Consider the following 18,257-nt stretch of genomic DNA (forward strand, 5'->3'; position numbering starts at 1 on the left):
TCTAACCAGCTCAAGATTTGCAGTGGAAATCACCCCAAAATTAAGGAGAAGAAAGTGGGATGAGTGAGCGGAGATGGAGCCCAGCCGGGTTCAGGGGGCTGCTCCCAGCCCTCAGCTACTTGTTGAGTGCGAGTCTGCATTAGGCTCCGCTCAGTAACTGCATTGTTCTGCTATTAGTCCCTTTAAAACAATTATTTCTAAGGATCAGCAGCCTTTGTCCTTTCTTTCTTTTCATTTCATTTCTTTTTTTTCCAATATATCAGCAGAAAGTGGAAATGCGGTCTCTCTGATCTAGCCTGAATATTATTTACTATGCTACTTCCTGGAGAAGATAATGAATCTTGACCCTTTCTATTCGTATAACCCACCTTCCCTTCCTTTCGAGCAGTTACTTTCAATATTGTTCAGAAATGTCTAGTACGGTGAAAACTAGCTTGGAGATTTTCTAGACACACACAAGCTCCCATGCAAGCATACATGTCGACTCTGCACTAGCTCTTTAACTATCTGTGTCCCCATAGATCTGTGCTTGCACCTCTCCTGTATATTTAGCAGACTCTATACACACATCCCGATACATACAGAGGTTGAGGCTCTCTAGATGTCAATGCGTTTTCAGGGCTCTATTAGCAGGCACAAAATTGCTCTCCTCCAGTGAAATAACTGTGTTTTTCACCTCAAGTTGCTGTGGATTTGGGTAGATTTAATTCTTTGGATATTTATTTTTTTTTAAGTGAGGACAGCGATTAATTTAAATATTAGGTACCATCCCTTAAGAACACAGATAACCAAAGAAACCAAGGTTTGACTGCATAATTCCAGTGGTGTTTTTGGCAAAGTCCAGGTCTGTATTTTAAACCACAAGTGAAGGGTCTCTTGACATCAGAAGGGGATGGAGAGTTTCTTTTGAGGTAGTTGGTACTCTCTGTGTGTGTGCCATATCGCCATGAAAAAGCTGTCTGCCATTTGTGTGCAGCCTCATGGAAGGAAAAAAAAAAAAAAAGAGTGGTTTGCAAAGTTTATCAGCTCTGTTGGAAAGGTTATGATCATGTCTGTGGGCATCTTCTGATCTTCTTCGTTTTGGCCAGAATATTCCCAGGGTTTATAGCCCACGGCTGTGTGCGAGAAATTATTTTCCAGTTAAGATAAAATTAAAAAAAAAAAAAAAAAAAAGAGATTTCTATAGTCGGGGCTTGGCAATTTCACGCAGGATCTTTGCTTCGAAGTCTGCGTGGGACTGTCTGGAAAAGGGAGAGAGTGAAGCAGGACTCACTAAATTCTGTGTCCCAGGGCTGGCATCCCTGCTTGAGGGGGTCCCAACCCGGAGACCCTGTCCTGAGCAAGATCAGGGTGGCAGCAAGGGCTGCCACCTCAGGCTATTACAACTTTTAAATTTTAATTTTTCCAGGGCAGTGAAGGTTTGCATCCGATGTAACTTTCCTTGCTCCTCGCTCACGCTGAGCCCTTTGAGAAGGAGGAATGGGGGAAGGGGGGAGGTTTACAGCCCGACACCCCCCCGGGGGGTTTGCCAGGGTGGCGAAGGGGATGTAACGGGGGTTTCGCTGTGTTTTCTCCTCGCAGGGAGCCAGGTGTGCCGTCCCCCGCTGCTGCACGGTTCGCTGCCCTGGCTGGACGGGAGCAAAGCGCTGAGCAGCCACCACAGCGCTTCCCCTTGGAACCTCAGCCCTTTCTCCAAGACCTCCATCCATCATAGCTCACCGGGACCCCTTTCCGTTTATCCACCCGCTTCCTCTTCTACTTTATCCGCCGGTCACTCCAGCCCGCACCTTTTCACCTTCCCACCGACCCCTCCTAAAGATGTATCTCCGGATCCGTCCATCTCCACTCCTGGTTCCACCGGCTCCACCCGGCAGGACGAGAAGGAATGCATCAAATACCAGGTGTCCCTGGCCGATACCATGAAGCTGGAGTCCTCTCACTCTCGGAGCAGCATGGCCTCTTTAGGAGGAGCCACCTCTTCTGCTCATCATCCCATCACTACCTACCCACCGTATGTCCCAGAATATGGCTCTGGACTTTTTCCCCCCAGTAGCCTCTTAGGAGGATCACCGACCGGGTTCGGGTGTAAATCGCGACCCAAAGCACGGTCAAGCACAGGTAGGGCTTTGGGCTTCTTCATCCCTCTTGTTTGGGAGAGGAAGCTATGGTGGAAAGCTGGGGGTGAAAGGGGAAAAGCTGTGCCACCCCCTCTCCTCTCCGCTCGCAGAGGGATGCGCACAACCCTCCGTGTGATGAAAGCAGCGAGGGCTCAAGCCCCCGGGGTGGGGAGGGGGACACTCACTTTACCTTCCCCACAGGTTACCCTGTTGAGTTTATAACCAAACTCCTCCTTGTCCAACCCGGGTGCGACCCCAGGAACCCAAATCCCCCTTCCACTGCCTCAGGGCTCCTGCCCCGGGGGCGACCTGGTCCCCTCCGCCACCCCTGGGGCGCTGGGGAACTCGCCCCCGCAGCCCCCATTCCCATCCAGCTCCATGCCGGGGTCTGTGACCCTCCCCAGCCCCATCCAGCTCCCTGTCAGGGTCTGTGACCCCCCCAAATACAAAATCCCAAAACATCTCTCCCCCGGCCGCACCTCTCAGGGAAGAGCTGGGGGGTCCCGGCGCTTTGCGCACCCCGCGGAGGGGGGGGTCGGATATTACGCAGCTCCCGATGGCTGAACGCTCCGGGTTTGGACGTCTGTGTGTAGTGAGGGGTAGTGTGTGAGCCGAGGGGTGTGTGTTTGTGTTTGTGTGTGCAGAGGACAGGGAGATTAGTCAAAACTATTTTCTTTCTTTCTTTTCGTCCTTTTTGCTTCCTTTTTTTTTCTTTCCTCTTTCCTTTCCTTTTTCTTCCCCTTTTCTTTCTCGTTTATTTCTTTTATTCTTTCTTTTCTTTCTTTCCCCTTCTTTTATTTTCTTTTTATCTTTCTTTTTCATCTTTCTTTTTTCTTTCTTTTTTTTCCCTCTCTCTATTTTTTTTTTCCGAGGTGGCTGCTACAGGGTTGCCTGGCATGAATGAGATCAGTTTTCAGGGTTTTTCCAGGGTGACATTTACTCTGTCTGTCTGAGCAGGGACTGTCTCTATTTAGCTGATATGTTTGAGCTAATCCAATTATTTTCAGACTGCTGCACGCGACAGTTGCATTGTTTATCCAGCGCCAGGAACTTTAATAGAGTCCGGATGCGGTTAGAGTGACAAAAAAACCCAGACCTGTATGTTTTGTACATGAAAGCAGGAGAGAGAGAGAGATGGAGTGAAACAAAAGAGAGGGACAGAGACTCAAACAGCCCCGGAGCGGCTGCCCCGTTTAACCGGAGGGGAACAAAACGACCTGGGTATTAACGGGAGCGGCTCCCTGCCTGGCCCCGGTCTGGACCGGGCGCTGTGTCGGGGTAGGGACTGGTTTATTCTCTCCCCGGGTACAGATCGGGTAGTTCTGTGCTCCCCCCGGCCGCCCCGGTGCCCACCGACCCGCAGCTCCCACTGGGGCACTGGCTGCGCGGTATTTTCAAACCATCTTGTCCGCCACCCCCCCCACCCCTTTACTCCGCCTCTTGTTTTCCTTTTGCCACTTTCTGTTACTTTACCTTCTAGAGAGACATCTGCGGTTCGTGATAAACCAACCCCAGGAGCAACACCTATTTTTTTTTTTTCTTCCCTTTTTTTTTTCTTTTCTTTTTTAAAGTTGATTTTAGCAACCTGGGAAGTTCACAAAGGGGGTTAGTGCTGGAGGAAGAGGATGGAGGGGATATTTTTTGCAGGATGAAGGAAGGAAAAAGGGCTGCAAATGTTTTTGGTTTTTTTTTTGTGAGGGGTGAGAAGAGAGGGCTTTAGTGCAAAGGCTCTGGAAAAACGGTTGCCGTTTGTGGTTAGGGCGCGGATGCCTCTTGCTTGAACGCAGCGCGGAGCCAGCTCTGTGCTGAGTTCGCTCTGCTCTGACCGGCTGAGGTCTTCTGCTGCTCTCAGATGGGCTGGAAGTGTTATTAGGTGCTAGAAAAAAACAAACCAAACCAAACCAAAACAACAACAAAACAACCCAATAAACCAAACACTCAACAAAAAAAACACTCAACACTCTGAAAGTAGCTGTGAGGTATCCCCCCTCTCAGTTCACTCCTCTAAGTTGGGAGCTGGTGAGCTGGGGGATACCCTCCCCAGTAGCCAGGGAGAGAAGAGAGAGAGAGAGAGATGCTAAAACAGAGAAGAAGGAGGGAAAGACCTTAATCAGGGGTCAGGGCCTTTTGGGATCCCAAATATCAGGGATGGACCATCAGGTTGCAGATGCAGTGGGAAAGCCAGAGGGGTTTCTGGAAGCTGGGTGGTGGAAGCTTAATTGCAAATTAATCAATAGCAGATATCAGCAGAGTGATTGTGTATTGGCTGGGGCAAGGGAGGTGTTTTGGTTGTTGACCTGTGATTATTTTGGGAGTCCTTGATGTGGTTTGACCTGAGGCCAAAGGAAGAGCCCCTTCAGCCTCATGCAACCCCCTTGGTGCTGGGGAGGTGCTCAAGGAGTGACCTCAGGGTCCTCATATATATGAGAAAGGGGGACATGGACTTAAACTTGGTATCCATCCATCTGGGGGGGGGATTGGAAGCTCCTGCAAAACCTGACAAGGTTTGCTTGTGGTCCATATGGCAACATGGGGTCTGGAGGGCAGTAAGAGCCCTTAGTCCAGGGGTGAGGGGCAATGACCAGGGATGAGAGCTTCTCCCTCTAGCCACCATGGAATTTATGTTGTCATTGTCACCATCCCTCTTGCCTGCTGCTGCTTGTGGGGTGGTACAGGACCAGGCCCTGTCAAACTCTCCCCAACCTATGCCAGGGATGTCACTCAGACATGGGCTTGAGCCCTGGCTTGGACACCCTGGGCTTGGAGAGGACTGGCAGGTCTGACGAGGCTGGGCCTCTTGGGAGGGTTGTTTTTTTCTTTTTTTTGGGGGGGTGGTACTTTCCCCAGCCCCTTTTACCTCTGCTTTCCCTAAGTGAACTATGTGCTCTCTTGTTTCCAGAAGGCAGGGAGTGTGTAAATTGTGGGGCTACCTCAACCCCTCTGTGGAGAAGAGACGGCACCGGGCACTATTTGTGTAACGCCTGTGGACTCTATCACAAAATGAACGGGCAGAACCGGCCCCTGATCAAACCCAAGAGAAGACTGGTGAGTCTCCTTTTTTTTTTTAATTATTCTTTCTTTTCCTTCTTCTGCAACTTTTGCTCCTTGTTCGCAGCCTGGGATGGAGAAGGGAAGCCAGCCAGCTTCAAAATCTGGTCCCACTGTGTCAGAGGGTTGGGAAGGGGGGATGTTCGAAGAGATGCTCCCAGCTGCTGTGGGCCTCAGTTGTTTGGTTCTCTTGCAAACTGCAAAATAGGTTAAAAAAATACCAAGATCCAGGTCTCCTTGCAAACCAGAACTGAGTTTTCTCCCAGGTCATAGTGGGCAGATGTCTCTGCACAGTGCTTCTGGATGGTGACCCGAGGACAGTGGCTCTTTTCAGGGGTCAAGGGCGGAGTAATAATTTCCTAGTGACCAAAGAGATGATCAGGAGAACAGGATTTCTCCTGGGTTCTCCACACGGCTGTTCTCCCCTTCCCAAGCGTGTCTTCATTCCCCTTGGCTGGTGGTGTCATGGAGGTGAGACTCAAGCTGGGTACTCGTCACCATAGCTGGTGCCACTGAAGCACCAGTTGGAGCTTGGCTGATGGTCCTGGTGCCACTTGAACTTGGTGTGGTCATTTTTACCTGAGCCATGTGGGTCTCAAATTGTGTCATTTCCCTTTGAGTCAATTTAAGTGGGGACACAAGATAGAGGATGGCAAAGCCCAGTGAGTGTGCAAAGCCAAGCGCATGTCTGGAGCCACAGAAGTTGGAAGAAGACAAAACAAGTGGGTAAAATATTTGAAATAATAGTTGTAACCTCACAACTGTATTACGTACAGGTGATAGGTTACAGCATCTCCAGTGATCTAGTTATGAATTTCCCTGGGAGCCACAAAAAGGTTTGGAAGCTGTGGGCATGGCTAACAAATGTGTTGAAGTATATTTGGCAAATAATCAGGCAAACCACAAGGGGAAAAGAATATATCAAGTGGGTGAAAAAGTTTATATTCCCTGCTTGGGAAGTTATTGAATGTTTTGAATTGAGGCACTTTCAGTTTCATAAGAATTAAAGATGCTGATGGGCTCCTGGGTGCTGCTCAAAATGAGGAGGAAAAGCAGTTCTCTGTGGAATTTCTGAGCTGATGGATGGATCTGGCTGGCTGGGTGAGGCTTGTGCCCGGCATGGTTGGATCCTTTAGGCAGGAGAAGGGTGGTTCATTGGCCTCGTGTTCCCCGTGAAGGTACTTACAGCCTTGGTCCAGCAACTCTTAGGCACGGATTCAGCTTTGAGATGCCCACAAAATTGGACCAGCGTTATCCCCACAGGCGCTGGGAAGCGTCTGCAGGATACGGCTGCAGGATGGGTTACGCTGCGAGGGGCAGCGGCGTCAGCTCTGCCTGGCCGTGTGGGTGTTGGGAAGATGTGGGATTGCTCCTCTTACCCCCAAACTTCCCATGGGCAAAGCACAGCTTGAGGCAGGATCTCTCCCTGCTTTCCTATCTGGGCTTTTCCCATGTAGGAAAACATTGGTCTTCCTCATCTTTCGTAGCCTTGTTAGAAAAAAGGAAAAGCTTTCTAGGGAGGGAAGTACAGGCTGAGATTTTAATTTTTTTCAGCAGCTCTCCTGTTCTTTTCTCCTCCTCCCTCCAGCCCTTCAGCCTTAAACACACACACTTCGTGGGTTTTTTATTTTATATTTTTTTTTCCTCGTTCTCTCTTTATGTGTAAAGTTAACTTCCTAGGAAAAAGCTGCCGGATATCTGAGCCCTGGAGATAACTCCTAAACAACAGCTCCGTTTCCCCAGCCCAAACACACAGGAGCTTGAGCGTATCCAAACAAGCGGAGGGGGAGGCAGAATAGGAAAGCGGCTGGAAAAGGGGGGGAGAGCTTTCAAAAAGTGTCTGATGGAACCACGAAAGAATGTCCCGAGTCACCCTCAGCCCGGCACATGTAAAATGAACTATATAAATAAATACATTGTAAAAGGTCATTCTTGGGGGAAAAAAAAAAGAAAGAGAGAGACAGAAAAAAAGTAAAGAGAGACCTTGTAATTTTGGGTATTTTAGTTTAAGTTAGAAATTAACTTCATTAATGAAGTGGGCTAAAATGCCCACTTCAATCTTGGGCATTTTAGTTTAAGTTAGAAAAAGTTCCCGTTCTTTGAATGTTCTTTGAATGTGGGTTTTGCTAAATGGGAACTTTTGATTTTTCCATATATTTTTTTTTTTTTCCCAGTACTGCCTGGAGGAAAAAAAAAGAGAAATATTTCTAACGCTTTTTGCATCTATATTTATTTCCCTTGTTAACCTCTAAAAAAAAAATAAAAATCAGAAGGCACCAAAGCTGGGCTCGTGTTTGCATTTCAAGTGCAAAGATGTAGATGTGTGTGTGTCTGTGGCTTGACTTGATCTTTCCTGGCTGGTGAAGGCGAGCGGGCTGGGGATGGCGACGTGTGTATGGAGGCTCAGGGTGGGGATCCAGTGCGAGCTCCTCTCCCTCTGCCACAAGTTTCCTGCATGACCTTGGGCTGGTTTTGTAGGCTCTGATCCCAGGCGCGCTGAAAATAATGAAAGGACTCAGATGGGTTGAAGAGAGAAGGCAAATAAATCCTTAGATGCTGAGAATGCAGCCTAAGCTTTATTAAATTCAATGGGTGTCTTTGTAAGGGCTTCCTTTAGGGGAGATGGATGGAGCCTTGCTGGTCAAGGGGGCTCAAACAGGTCTGCTTTGGGGTGAAGGTGAAAGATCTGGAGATGTTGGCACGGAGATCAGGGACAGGCAAGTGGTACCACACCACCACTCTGCTTAAAAAGTCTACAGCCTTCTTGGAGACTGTTCCTGTTGAAGTCAGTGGTAACCCCATCACTGATGTTGCTGAGATAAAATCTTCCTTTGGATTTTCTTCCTTTCCCTGCCCGTGTAGATGCAATGCTCTCTATTTCCGTGTCCAGCCATGCTGGTTTGGGAAGGATTATAACCAGTTTCTCAGAATACCCATGCATGTGTGATCTTACTTTAGGAAGCTGCTATTTGCAGCTTTCTGGGTACCCCATGTAAATCCAGGCACCGAAAATGTCCCTTAATTAAGCATCTTTATCAGTGCTCGGTTTCTCCTGCTGCACCATCCTCAGTTCCACCTTCTCATCACCTCCAGCACTTCCGAAGTTGTGCCCTCGCTCATATACAACTGGGCCATGGGATCTGGTCCTATAGATGATATGGGGCACCCTATTAGTCATCCCATTACTGACATGGTCAGGCTCGGGTGGGTGATTAGCGTCAGTGGATGCCATTGCTGGGAGCTTTTACAATAGCGTTATTATTCATTGTTTCCTGCCCACTGCCGGTGTCTCCGGTGTAAGTTGGTACGGCATAAAAGGTACAGTCTGGGACTGAAAGAGCACAGAGTTTAAAATATTCAGCTAACGCTGCTGAATTTATGTAAGGGAAACGCAGCAGATGGAAAAGTTTTAGAGAAGACAGTGGATATTGTGATTTATTTGTGTTTTTTAATGTCAGAGTTTGTATGAAGGTGGTGACCAGGCATGTCTTTTAAACGCACTTGCTGTAAGAGAAATTACGGCGAGTGCCGTGTAGAAACCCCAAATATCTTCAAAGGGGATGTTTCCCCTGTGTGGGTTGAGTCAAATATCACTGGTTTTTAGAAATTTCCTTAGGCTTGATTTTTGGGTCTGATAAGGGCAAAGTTGCCACCGAGAGACTCAATCCAGCCTCTGAGCCACCCGCGCTGGCTCGTGGGAGCTGGGTGGGGAGAGACCTGCAGACTCGGGTCTCGGGAAAAGCCCAGCTCTGCAAGCTGTTGTGTCCGTGCTGCATTTGCAGTATGTGTATTAACCCTGTGATTTTGATGGGAATCAAATTTGGGGCCATGACGTGGCCTGGAGGAGGACAGGACCAAGGCTTGTGTGTGCACATCTGTCTGAAGCTCTCCTCTTTGTGGTGGGACGCTTCAGCTTCTCCTGTCAGCACTGGGACTTTTGCAACCAAAGACCCATGTGCCGTTCCCAGCTCCCGCTTGTCATCAGCAGGGAGAAGTCAGCTAGAGAATTCCTCGGGCTTGAGATTGGCTTGTTTCAGCGTGGTTTAGGTCAGGCAAAATGGAACTGTCCCCACCAGCAGCCTGTCAGATCAGGCTCTCTGTGATGCTTCCCAATTCTCATGGGTGTCATATTATTTATTTTTTAGATAGTCCTTTTTGTCTAATTAAAAGCAAAAAAAAAAAAAGAAAATTCCTACTCTATCTAAAACAAAACCATCCCATCCTCTCTCCACCTACGCCGCATTCAATTATGATTAAAATTGCAACATGACCTAACAAGAGTTGGTATTAATGCTAGCGCTGTGCCAGTGTCCGTGTTTGCATTTTGGGTTTGTTGTACAATATCCAAAAATGCGGTGTATATATATATATATATATAATTTTTTTAAATGTTGGATGTGCTACAGTGTGTGGCTGTGTGGGGTGAGGGGTAAATTTGAAACAGTAAGAGCACAAAAGAGAGCATTAAAGGCTCAGTTCTGCAAGGTGCCAAGCATTGCTATGATCTGGCAAATCGCTTAAGCACATGTTTTAACTTTAAGCACATGAGCAGTCCCATTGAAAGCAACGCATAGGGATGAAATCAGAGCTCTGGGACTGTGTCATAGTGATGAAGAAGAGATAGAATGGGGATCTAAAGGTCTTTTTTTTTTTTAGGAGCTGTAGGCACTTGCACACACGCGAACATGCATACGCATTCACATAGAAGTCTGCAAACTCCTTTTCATCCTTCAGCGGCAGAAGGACAATTTGCTAAAGTTACAATTTTTAAATGACAAACATAAATTAGTGCATGTGACAGAGGAATGATTTTGCAAAATTTGGCTTTGCTAAATCATTATCACAACTAACAAAAAAGCTTCTGTATATACCTTGACACATAAACTTTTTTTCTTGTTCCTTCCCCTTTATGAAATGGTAAATTCTTCTTTCAAGCTCATTACCAATCCTTAAATAAACATGAAGGTTTAGGCTGCAAAAGGGTGTAATTAAGAAGTCGGGATTCTCACTCTTTGCCACAGTGTTATTTCCGATTTGGAGCCTGTATCCTTTGAAGCTGAGCTGAATTTATGGGATCAGGCCGTGCTTGCGGTCGGACCCGGCAAACAACTGCCCACCAAACTCAGCGCGGGTCTCACCTGGTGCTCTCTGGAGCTGGTGTGACTCATGCCGTTGACTCCAGCAATTGTTGGTTTAGGCCTTGACTGCAGAATTAGACCCCTGGGGGGTCTGAGAGAATTAAGATGGAAAGACATGTTGGCATTTAAATAATATTTTCCCCTCTGGAATGGGCTGTGCCAGCGCTGCTAATTTTGATGAGTTCTATCAGAGGTTTAGCACTCACTTTTAGGATGCCCTTTGGCACCTGATTCAGTTCATATATAATTTGGGATTAAAGTACCTCAGGGTTTTTTTTCAGAATTATTATTTGTTCTCACAAGCCAGTTTCTGGAGGCCTCTGCCGATGTGCGTCAGTCTTGCAGGGTTGATGTTTTCTTTCTCAGCAATTTTGCTGATTTCATCTGCTTTTTTTTTTCCTTTTTTTTTTTTTAAAAAAACGAGTGCTTTTTTCACCTTCTCCTTCTTTTCTCCTGTCTCCCCCCATCCTTCCCCACAGTCTGCAGCCAGGAGGGCGGGCACGTCCTGCGCGAACTGTCAGACCACCACTACCACCCTGTGGAGGAGAAATGCCAACGGCGATCCCGTCTGTAACGCCTGCGGGCTCTACTACAAGCTGCACAATGTAAGTGTGACTGTAAATGTAAGTGTGACTGTAATGCTCAATAATGGGGCCTCAGTTTCGGTGCTCAATGGTCCAACCTCTTCCTCGATTTAAGGGTTTCCAGTCTCCAGTGGTGCTGAGACGTCCTTTATCCCTTTGGGGCCCTTGGGTGTTGGAGCGATGAGTCGGCATCTCATCAAACATAGCTGATCCTGCTTGGGGAGGTGTAAAACAGGGCTGTCCATGGGTAATGTTAGATCTTTCCCATGCCTGAGCCAAGAAAGGAGGAGTGGATCAACACAGAGAGACATTATCTGCTACTGATTGGGCTCAGGCCATTGGAAAAGACAACATGCAGTCCTGCAAGCCGATACCCCTTCTGTGCGTAGCTTGCTTCCTCCAGCAAATACAAACTCTGGGAAAAAAGCAAAATGTGCCAGAAACTATTTAGGTCTTTCTTGGGTTTGTGGCTGTCTTTGTGCCTTCCCTCCACCCGTCCCTAAAGATGATTTATTTAGGTCTTGTGTTTGCCCCAGTTGACGCAAGCGATTCCTAAACCAAAAACGACTTGATTTATTTAGCGGGTTGCAGAGTCTGCTTAACCTGTGATGTGAATTTTAAAGCATCTCTCATGGAAGGGAAGGAAAAATGAAATGAAATGGCTGGCAGATTTAATCTAATATCTCCATGCAAAGCCAGCTTGCAGGAACCAGGGATATATGCCCCAGGGAACGAGCTAAAGGGATCTGAAGAGTATTCTACTGAATAATGCTGCTAATAAAGGAGTCTTAAGGCTACTCCTGTTACTCTCATTCCACATGTGGCATTAGAATAATTATTGTGTCAGAAGAAGGAAAAGACTTTCAATTTCTCTGCTTTGATATAACTTTTTTTTTTTTTTCCTAGTGGACATTTGCTTTACATTTGACTTAGAAGTCTTGGGCTATGTTTTGGCCTCATGTCCACCCACACAAACACATCAAAGACAGATCGTGTTTCATGGGGCACCCAACCCTTGTGGTGTCTCAGTCCCTTCCATTTGTTATTTTAAGCTCTTTGGTTTCTTGGGATGAGTAAACAAGTTTGGATTAAGTAGAAAAAAAACCCCAACCAGGCTAATTTTTCACCTGTTTTGTGAGAGGCATCTCTCTTGGAAAAAAGGAAAATGTGTTTACCCTTTAGTGGGCAGGCGTCTCAGCATGTTTTGAGTCCTATGCAGCAAGCAAAGCTTGCCATCAAACTCTCAGTGTGATCACTGCAAACAAAGGGGTTGGACCCAGAGTGAAAGCTCTCAGAATCTCACAAGAAAATATTCTGTTTGCTATTTCGACGGCAATAAGGGAGCAAGGTCAGCCAGCTTCACTGGAGGAGTCTATGCTTGTGCTAGGTTTTCATTTTGGCCTTGTAACCACCAGTGGTAGGACTTAAATCACATAGCTTGGGAAGCCTATAGGGAGACCTATAGGGAGACTGAACTTCTCCCCCTGTACCTCAGCAAAGCCTTTTGAAGAAAATAGGCTCTTCTCAGGTGCCATCAGTTGGACCTGATGGAGATGCCTGTGTTTGGATGAGATGACTTGTACCCTTGAAGACAGGGTATTTTCTCCCCATGACAACAAAAGGTGGCAGGATGATGAGTTCAGATGTGTCTACCTACATTGTAGACACCTAGACAGCCTGGAGGAATCCCCCTTAAGGTGTTGAGAATGGTGGCTGGGTGCTGAGACTCTCCAGAAACCTGCCTGCAAGAGCACATCCTTTTCTTTTTCACACTTCCCTTTTGGATCTGGTTGTCCTGAATTGACCCCCAGATCCACTGTTTAGGGAAACTCTGATCCAGCTGTGAAATTTGTGACATGGGGCAAGCCTTGAGCACATTGGAACCGTTTTCATATTCATTAAGAACACTGACAGCTGCTTAAAAGCTCAGCACAGCTACTTACCAAAGTCAAGTAGTATCTTGCCTTATGAGCAACTCCATTAATGGGACCTGCTTAAATGAAACCCCTAGAGGACTGAGATACCGTGTGCAGCAATATAACTAGCCAAGGATACTAAAACCTGGCTGTGAGTGGGTAGATCCTTTTGTTTTCACTTTTTTGAGATGATGCTTAGCTATGATTGCGGGGAGAAACAGGCAACGTTGCAGCTGAAAGTCCTTGAATGTACGACCCTCAGCCTTAAAGGTCTATGAAGGCAGGGCATTGCAGCATTCTGCAACCCAACTGGCTTTAGAGGCTGTGACTGTGAAGGTCACCTGGTGCTTCAGGAGTCAAATATGAGTGAGTTTTTTGTGGCCAGTGGTAAGGTGGTGGTAGCTTTGCAGAGACTCCTTCTCTTTTGGCTGCTGGAAGGCAGGACCTAGAGAGCTGAGCTAACTGCCCGGTGAACAGCATCATCCACCATCATCAGCTCAAGGCAGGGAGGAAGTTTGGTGGTTGCACATGTACAAGGTTCCTTGTCTGGAGCAAATTGGTCTGACCTGTTAAAACACAAGACTGTTTGTGTAGGCTGTGGTCCTGCTCACTTTGTGTATCTTATCTACATCAGTTCTTCATCAGGAGAGGCATCAGAAATAGAGAGGCTTATCATGGCGTGTCCCTCCCCAGCAGCTGAGTGTTGATGTTGTGTCAGTGTCAGTGGAAGACCTTCGGCTCCTCAGAAGATGGCTTCACCCTGTTTCAGGCTAGACTGTAGGAAATTCCTGGCTGCTTTTTTTACACCCCTTCTCCCCCACCCCATTTTGTATTTTCTTTGAGTTCAAAGAATTTTTCGTGGGCCTTCAGATTATTTTAATGGCTTGATCTGAAAATGAAACTTACTGGGTTTTTAAGTTCATGCCAGGAATGACTGCAGTGGCTATTTCTTTTGTGGAGCTCTGTTTTCTTGCTGCTATTTTTTTCATGGGGCTATATCACTTTGTTTTACTGTTGATTCCCACAGCTTAAGCAAACCCATTTGGCAGTAGGATATAAGCAATAATCATAATAGTCTTGGGGTGCATTTAGTGAAGCTGCTGGCATTTCTCCCACTGACTTCAACAAGAGCCGGCTCCATTAACACCAGTATTAACAATGACTAATATTTCACATTGATACGGTGCCTTTCATCCTGTGGCATCCCAGAGTGCTTTCGAAGATACAGCTAGCCTGGAAGATTAACCCAACGTTGTAATGACTATGTCTGAAGGATAAATCCGCTTCAGTGACAGGACCTTATTGAGGTCAATGGCAAAATCCCATTGTCTTCAGTCAGAGCAAGATCAGGCCTATAATGTCTAAGACTATTCCTTGGATTTGATCTGTTGAATGTGAGGTTCTCGTCCTTGTTATTTTAGTCCTTCTTAGAAGTGGGATGATACTTCACTCACTTCAGGGATGGGTGGGTGTATACCTTGCTGGAGGTGCACAGCAGACTGGTCCGTGCCCATAGAAATGAGTGAGTTGCCGCTGTTTTTGGTAAAAGTCCTCAGAAAAAGCCTCATTTACAATACCCTAAAGCAGGGTTATGTGTCCCAAAAGCAGAGCAGTCTGTATTTTGCATATGATAAACCAAAGAGCCTAATTCCTGCCCGTAATTAATTGACTCCATCTGAAATTAATGAATTTCATATACATGAGTTGGGCTGGTTTAATTTTAATTTAGCATGTGTTTATCTTTTTAATCACAATGAATTTTCATGGAGAAAGTCTTCCCTCTGGGTCTCTCATTTCTCTACCCCAGAAACAGAGATGGGTCCATGGCTTTGATGTTTTGGGGACCACTTTAACTCTGCTGTGCCTGGCCTTTGATGTCACTGGAAAAGATTTCCAGCTTGCTGCTGTGCCTGTGCTGGTCTCAATCCTCCTGATATTTATCTGTTTGGCAGTGGGATCAGGTACCTGCTAGGAGGATGGGGCCATGTACATCAGGATGATGTGACCAGCTAACAGTTTGGCTGGCATCTCTGACTCCAGTTGTGGAGCTGGCCATGGCTTTGTCACCATTCTGAGCAAAACTTGTATTCCCATCCTTAAGTTCCATATCAAATCATGGCCTGTGCCAATCTGTTCTTAGTGACTGGGTGAAACATGAGAGATGTTGCTTTGGGGAAGTGATCATTGTCCTGCAGGACATGACACCAAGCAACACAGGGTCAGGACCTTGTGCTTGCTCCGAGAGCCAGCACAGCCCCAGTCCCAGCATCAGGCTTTGTTGCTTTGCCACTGCCAACTGCTGAGCTTGAACTTTTGCTGCTTCATCTCTAAATCAATTCTGGCTGCCCCTGAGCCTTGGTGTCATGATGTAAATCCTCATTAGGAACTGAGGAGGCTGGAGACATGTGCCTCCCCGGATCTGAGCTGGATTCAACAGCGAACAGGACTTCCAAGTCTCCTCTAGCATCGCTGCCTGGTGGGTCTCACTTGGAGCTACCTCCTGGCTTTGAAGTTGGGCAGCATGTCCATGACTTGAAACAGGCCAGGCAAAGATTTCCCATCCTAACCATGCAGCTGGAGCAAAAGGCCTTCCTTGTGTGTGCATCCCCGTTCCCTCAGTGAGGACAGGAAACCAGGGAGATGGGTGATGTTGTATTTAAAGCCAGTGACATTTGAGGTTTTTGCTTGCTGCTGCCCCAGGGCTGTTGTTGGGCTGTGCATGGGCAGATTTCTCCTTCCTACCTTTAGCTGCTGGCAGCAGAGCTGTTCCCTCCAGCTCTGTTTATCCAGAGTTAGAGGAATCAGTGTTTTATTCGCTCATTTTTAGGATGAGGTGAAGTTTCCCATCGCTGCTGATACAGAGAGCCTGTAGTCACTAATTCAGACTAGTATGACGAACTTTGGGATGCCTAAACCAGAGCAGATGAGCCTGGTCCTTCCTCTCCCCGTGCCTCCATCCCTGTGTGTAACAGGGAGCTATTGTATCCCTGCCTCCCCAGGGAGAGAAATCCGTGAATGATTCCCATGCTGTGGGGAAAGGCACCAAGCAGTGTCTGATGAGCAAGAAATGAAACTTTGCTGTGATTTGGAAGAAGGGAATGCTTTGTCCTTTGCACGGATTTAAGATCTTATGGATGAAGATCTGCTCAGGAACCTCGCAGGGACATCTTTTCATTGACCTTCACTGGGGTTGAAACAGTAGCTGCTGGTGGATAGTGGATCCATTTTTTCCCCCCTTTTCTCCCTTTTGCAGAATATCCATCAGCACTGTTGTGTGCTCACATTTATTATGACAAGTAGTGTTCAGCCTTTGGGGTGTGCTGGGCTCTCCTGCCTTCTGCTATGGATGAAATCCCATAGAGGAGCCAGTTCAAGACCTGTGTAACTCCCCATGTAGGCTCCCAAGTTCAGATTTTTAAGGATGTTTATGAATATTGGATGCATAAATCCCTTCCCAAGTGTGGTCTTTGGGGCTTTCACGACACCAGTACTCATGCATGTTGTGATGCTGGCTCTCTGTGCAGCAACAGGATTTTTTCACAGGTGGTTCAACAGAGCTTTTGCTACCATTTCCTAACCCCGATGGGTATACAGATGGTCATTGCCACTGTGTATTCCCATGCAGAAGAATATAATTCTTAGGTTTCCTACAGATGTGAATGCATAAAAGTAGAAAATACTCTGCCTGGCATTACAGATACTTATTTCAGGCCAAAAATCCCCCTGTAATACTATAAAAATAAAAACATATTGGCTAAAATAAACCTCAGAGGATGGTCAGGGAAAAATCTTTCCTAAAAGAAAAATAAGACAAATACCTGTCGCTTTGGTGAAGAGTTGACCCAGCTCCCTAATGCCACTGTGAAAGTTTGAAACCCCTTGTAGCACTGAAATTCTGGCAGTTGTTACCACTAATGGTTTTAGATCAGTCAGGAAGCCTCGGGGTGAGACGATGTCTACAGGGAATATTTTGAGGTGGTAATGATTGGTTTTGTTCCTAAACACGGTGCAATTACCTAATGTGCAGATAGCTGAAATTTTTCAGCCATTGTGAATTATTCGAGTATGTTTTGCACCCATGAGGCTCTGCCATCAATTTTCTGTCATCTTGCCTTCAGAAATCTCAACTGAATTTGAGATTTCCTGGTGGGATCTGAATTTTGGGATGGAAGGGGAGAGGTTGTATAGCTGTGGCACATGGGGCGTGCAAAAGGAGGAGGGGGACTGCTGGTTGTCCAACTTGTCCTGGGCACATTCTTGGGATTGCCTGGGCATGGGGCACATGAACTTTTGGGGAGAAGGGATGGAAGCACAAAAAAAAATAATTGATTTTTGTTTAGATTAACAGACCCCTGACTATGAAGAAAGAAGGAATTCAGACCAGAAACCGAAAAATGTCTAGCAAATCCAAAAAGTGCAAAAAGGTCCATGACAACCTTGAAGACTTTCCCAAGAGCAGCTCCTTTAACCCCGCCGCCCTCTCCAGACACATGTCCTCCATCAGCCACATTTCACCTTTCAGTCACTCCAGCCACATGCTGACTACACCGACACCGATGCATCCTCCATCCAGCCTCTCCTTTGGACCTCACCATCCTTCCAGTATGGTCACTGCCATGGGTTAGCGAGAGACTCCCCTGCTGAATGCTTACGGTCTCAAAATGAGATTTACTTTATATACTTGCATTTTTGCAGGCGTGTGGTTATGGGTCTGACGTCCCAAATCAAATGGGAGGGGGAAAAAAGAATAAAAAAAAATAAATAAAAATGTTATTTGAAGGCGTAAGAGAGGAAAAAAAATTAAAAAAAATCCACAGAAAAAAACTACAAAAAGCACAAAAAAAGGAAAAAAAAGAAAAAAAAGAGAAAAAAGTAAAAAAAAAGTTTTAAAAAAGTGATGTTTGCCACTTTTTAAAGGAACTCACTATGGCATCTATGTATTCTTACCCACTGAATCTGGATACCATTTGTGAATAAGCCATTCAGAACTTGCATTCCCTATTGGACAGGATCTCTAGTGCTGTGAAAAAAATAATAAAATAAAATAAAAACCGCCGAACATTGCATATAACTTATATTGTAAGAAATACTGTACATTTGAGGAAGACTTTATTGCATCTGGAGAGCTGTAAAGAAAAAGGCATGAAGGACTCCGAGAGATTTTTTTTTTTTTAAAGGAAAAGAAAAAAAAAAAGAGGATGGGAGGACAATTTAAAAACCAGAAAAACAAACAATGCAGACCAAGAGGAAACGCGGTCTTACGAACAAATGGACCAACTGCCAGTCATGTCTTCTCCTTTTATTTTATTTTTATTTTGGTTATTTTTTTGTTGTTTTTTGGATTTATTTTTTTCCTGGTTTCTTTTTCCTTTCTAGGGAGGGGGAGGGGGCTGGCTAGAATGGTTTTGATGATGCATTAACTAACTAACTAACTAAATAAATGACTAAATAAAT

General features: G+C 46.1%; 1 protein-coding gene across 1 annotated transcript; it reads left to right on the forward strand.

Annotated features, from left to right (window-relative positions):
- Positions 1-1,581: 1,581 nt before the first annotated feature.
- Positions 1,582-17,547, forward strand: GATA3 (GATA binding protein 3; the record flags this gene model as incomplete). Its single annotated transcript, XM_010166087.1, has 4 exons — positions 1,582-2,118; positions 5,017-5,162; positions 10,783-10,908; positions 17,144-17,547. Coding segments are annotated over 4 exons (1,094 nt in total), but the record flags the coding sequence as incomplete, so codon positions are not given.
- Between the last annotated feature and the right edge of the window lie 710 nt (positions 17,548-18,257).

This window comes from Antrostomus carolinensis, unplaced genomic scaffold (assembly GCF_000700745.2).
Source record: "Antrostomus carolinensis isolate BGI_N321 unplaced genomic scaffold, ASM70074v2 scaffold33570, whole genome shotgun sequence".
Lineage (NCBI taxonomy): Eukaryota > Metazoa > Chordata > Aves > Caprimulgiformes > Caprimulgidae > Antrostomus > Antrostomus carolinensis.